Source organism: Eubalaena glacialis, chromosome 18, assembly GCF_028564815.1.
Source record: "Eubalaena glacialis isolate mEubGla1 chromosome 18, mEubGla1.1.hap2.+ XY, whole genome shotgun sequence".
NCBI classification, from domain to species: domain Eukaryota; kingdom Metazoa; phylum Chordata; class Mammalia; order Artiodactyla; family Balaenidae; genus Eubalaena; species Eubalaena glacialis.
In genome coordinates, this window is record NC_083733.1 from 69,625,392 (window position 1) to 69,629,606 (window position 4,215).

At 42.4% G+C, this 4,215-nt stretch overlaps 1 protein-coding gene across 1 annotated transcript; it reads left to right on the plus strand.

Annotated features, from left to right (window-relative positions):
• The first annotated feature begins 445 nt into the window (after positions 1 to 445).
• Positions 446 to 3,787, plus strand: LOC133077811 (zinc finger protein 850-like). The gene has a single exon (XM_061172550.1). The coding sequence runs from the start codon at positions 446 to 448 to the stop codon at positions 3,245 to 3,247; it is 2,802 nt and encodes a 933-aa protein (XP_061028533.1). The 3' UTR covers positions 3,248 to 3,787.
• Positions 3,788 to 4,215: the final 428 nt, after the last annotated feature.

Below are 4,215 nucleotides of genomic sequence, written 5' to 3' on the forward strand. Positions count from 1 at the left end.
TTGTATCCTTCCCCTGTTGAGGTCTCTACCATTTTCATATTGTAAGGACCCAGGAATGCACAGCAGCTGCTGCTTAAACTGATTTCCAACTCCCTGTCTTGAAAAGTATCCCATTTGCTTGAAAAGATTCATTCTTAGATGAGACAGCTGCACATTTGTGGTGAGTTAACCCCCTCTCTATGGAGTCAATGTGTACTTCACAAGTGTTTCTTTGCATTCAGGTTGCTGCTGTGGAGCAGAAGGTGAGGAGACACCCTGTGAAGAAACTGTTCCTGTAGGAGTGTCACAGGCTGGGTCTCCTAAGGCAGCTTCATTTTCCCAGAAGACACACCCCTGTGAGATGTGTGGTCCAGTCTTGAGAGACATTTTCCAGTTGGCCGAGCATCAGGGAACACAACACAGCCATAAACTGTTGAGATGTGGGGCATGTGCAACAAAATTTTATATGCCTTTGAATAACATTGTACACAGGGCTTCATTTTTCAGGAGCCACAGATTCCAAGTGTCACAGAAGCCTCTTACCTCTAGGAAAATCCTGGCCAGCGTGGGACATCTGCAGCAACAGGCCACTCATACTGTGGAGAATCCAAGCAAAATCACCCAGTGTGGGTCAACTTCACAAGGCAGGAAAAATCATCACACCTGGGGAGAATGCAAGAAAGCCCTCAGCCCCAAACACACACTTGTTCAGGACCGGTGTGTCTACACTGAAAGACAGTGTTTTGTGTGCAGTGAATGTGGGAAAACATTCAGGTACAAATCCACATTTGTTATGCACCTGAGAGTCCACACTAGAGAAAGGCTTCATGTGTTTAGCAGAAGTGACAAGTCCTTTAGACAAAGCTCAACCATCAGTCAACATCAAAAAATTTATACTGGCTCAGGACAGGACAAGTGCAGCAAATGTGGGAAATCCTTAACTCACAAGTGTGTCGTCATTTATCCCCAGAGATTGCACAGTGGAGAAAACAGTTCTGTGTGCAGTGACTGTGCAAAGTCTTTTTCCCATAGCTCTGTGTTCGTTCGACATAAGAGAGTTTTTTCTGGAGAAAGGTTTTATAAGTGTAGTGACTGTGTGAAATCTTTTACCTGTAGGTCTGCCCTCATTTATCATCAGAGATCTCACACAGGAGAAAGGCCTTATGAGTGCAGTGAATGTGGGAAGTCCTTTACCACTAATGGCACCCTCCGTTCTCATCAGAGATCTCACACAGGAGAAAAGCCTTATAAATGCAGTGAATGTGGGAAGTCTTTTACATCTACCGGTGCTTTCCAATATCATCAGAGAGTTCATTCTGGAGAAAGGCTTTATGAGTGCAGTGAATGTGGGAAATCTTTTATGTCTAGGTCTGCATTCATTTCTCATCATAGATATCACACAGGAGAAAGGCCTTATGAGTGCAGTGAATGTGAGAAATCTTTTGTCTCTAGGCCTGCCCTCAGATATCATCAGAAATCTCACACAGGAGAAAGACCTTATGAGTGCAACGAATGTGGGAGATCTTTTACCACTAACTCTAACTTCCATTATCATCAAAGAGTTCACACTGGAGAAAGGCCTTATGAGTGCAGTGAATGTGGGAAATCTTTTACCAGTAGCTCTAACCTCCATTATCATCAAAGCACTCACACTGGAGAAAGGCCTTATGAGTGCAGTGAATGTGGGAAATCTTTTATTACTCCTGCTATTCTTCGTTACCATCAGAGAATTCATTCTAGTGAATGGCCTTATACGTGCAGTGAATGTGGGAAATCTTTTACCTCTAAATCCAACTTTTGTTATCATCAGGGGGTTCATTCTGGAGAAAGGCCTTATATAAGGTGCAGCAAATGCGTGAAATCCTTTACCAGTATCAGTGCCCTCCGTTATCATCAGAGAGTTCATTCTGGAGAGAGGCCTCATGAGTGCAGTGACTGTGGGAAATCTTTTATGTCTAGGTCTGCCCTCAGATGTCATCAGAGATCACACACAGGAGAAAGGCCTTATAAGTGCAGTGAATGTGGGAAGGCTTTTAAAACTAGCTCCAACCTCCGTTATCATCAGAGAGTTCACACAGGAGAAAGGCCTTATGAGTGCAGTGAATGTGGGAAATCCTTTACCTCTATCAATGATCTGTGTAATCATTATAGATTTCATTCTGGAGGAAAGCCTTATAAGTGTAGCAAATGTGGGAAATCCTTTATCCTTAGGAATAGCTTCATTCAACACCAGAGAATTCACACAGGAGAAAGTCTTTATGGATGTAGTGAGTGTGGGAAATCTTTTCAGAGTAAGTGTAGGCTTATTGAACACCAGAGTATTCACACAGGAGAAAGGCCTTACAAATGCACTGAATGTGGGAAATCTTTTATTACTAATTACCTCCTCTGTGCACATCTGAGAAGTCACACTGGAGAGAAGCCTTATGAGTGCAGTGAATGTGGGAAATCTTATACCGCTAGCTCCACCCTCCGTTATCATCGTAGAATTCATACTGGAGAAAGGCCTTACAAATGCACCAAATGTGGGAAATCTTATACCACTAATTACCGCCTCCGTGCACATCTGAGAAGTCACACTGGAGAGAAGCCTTATGAGTGCAGTGAATGTGGGAAATCTTATACCGCTAGCTCCACCCTCCGTTATCATCGTAGAATTCATACTGGAGAAAGGCCTTACAAATGCACCAAATGTGGGAAATCTTATACCACTAATTACCTCTTGCGTGTTCATCAGAGAAATCACACTGGAGAGAAGCCTTATGAGTGCAGTGAATGTGGGAAATCTTATACCACTAGCTCCACCCTCCTTTATCATCGTAGAATTCATACTGGAGAAAGGCCTTACAAATGCACCAAATGTGGGAAATCTTATACCACTAATTACCTCCTCCGTGCACATCTGAGAAGTCACACTGGAGAGAAACCTTATCAGTGCAGTGAATGTTGGAAATCCTTTACCAGCAACTCTAGCCTTCGTTATCATCAGAGTGCTCACAGTGGAGAAAGGCCTTATGAGTGCAGTGATTGTGGGAAATCATTTGTCCAAAGAAATATCCTCATTTTACACCAGAGAGCTCACACTGGAGAAAGGCCTTATAAGTGCACTGAATGTGGTAAATCTTTTACTCGTAGCTCCACCCTCTATTATCATCAGAGAGTTCACAGTGGAGAAAGGCCTTTTAAGTGCAGTGAATGTGGGAAATCTTTTATTAACGCCTCCAAACTGCGTTGTCATGAGAGAGGTCACACTGGAGAAAGGCCTTAAGAGTGCACTAAATGTGGGAAATCTTTTATGAGCAAATCCTTCTGATGATTGGAGAGTTTACACGAGAGAAAGGCATAGAAGTACAGGGAATGTGCAATTTCCTTGTTCAGTATAGGGGCAGTGGAGAAAACTGAGGGGCCATTGGTCTGAATTGAATCTCACCTCAAGTGCTTCTGAGGGCATGAATTTTTTTCCCTTACTCAAATTAGAGATTATAGGGTATTGAGGCGCTGTTGAAGGGCGTGTATTTCCCAAGTCTACAGAGAACTATATTTCCGAATGTCCACAATTCTTTGAGCTAATGTTGCTATTTGTAAGACCATTGGGTCTGGGAGAAACCATAATTGGTACAGAAACTCCGGTTTAATAGGGAGTGGAGGACATTGCAGCCAACTAGATGGAATGTGCCTCTTCTAAAAGTGTATCCAGATTCTGTGACATTGACTGTGCAGGATCAGTTTATACACTGATTCTAGTGAATTTTACTTCAAGGTCTTTACTGCAGAGGCAGGAAAGAAAGAGAAAAGGGGATGTGGCTCTTGTGATCTAGGCAGCATGCCTGTTGACTCAGGTAGAAATGTACTTCATTGCTCTCCATATTTGCTACCACTGAGGGAAGACTGATCCCCAGAGGGCACAAGGAGAGAGTTGGTGGATTCAGTATACGGTTGCCAAACCTATTTTCCAAAAAGAGTGAGACATACAGATTTTTTCATCTTGAGACAATTTTTAAAGCTATATTAAAGTATAATTTACATGTACTAAACTTAATATGTTTGAAGTATTACAAGTTAATAAGTTTTCACCTAGGTATGAACCTCGAAACCATCACCAGAGTTCTGATAATGCCCATATTTGCCTCATGTCCTATTATTATCTCTCCTTGCCCTTCCCACCTCTCCAGGTAATCATTGATGTACTTTCCCTTGGAATAGATACCTTTGCATTTTTTTGAATTTATCTGATTG

Coding starts and splice junctions, on each gene's coding strand:
- LOC133077811 (XM_061172550.1), top strand. CDS start 446: ATGCCTTTGAATAACATTGTACACAGGGCTTCATTTTTCAGGAGCCAC.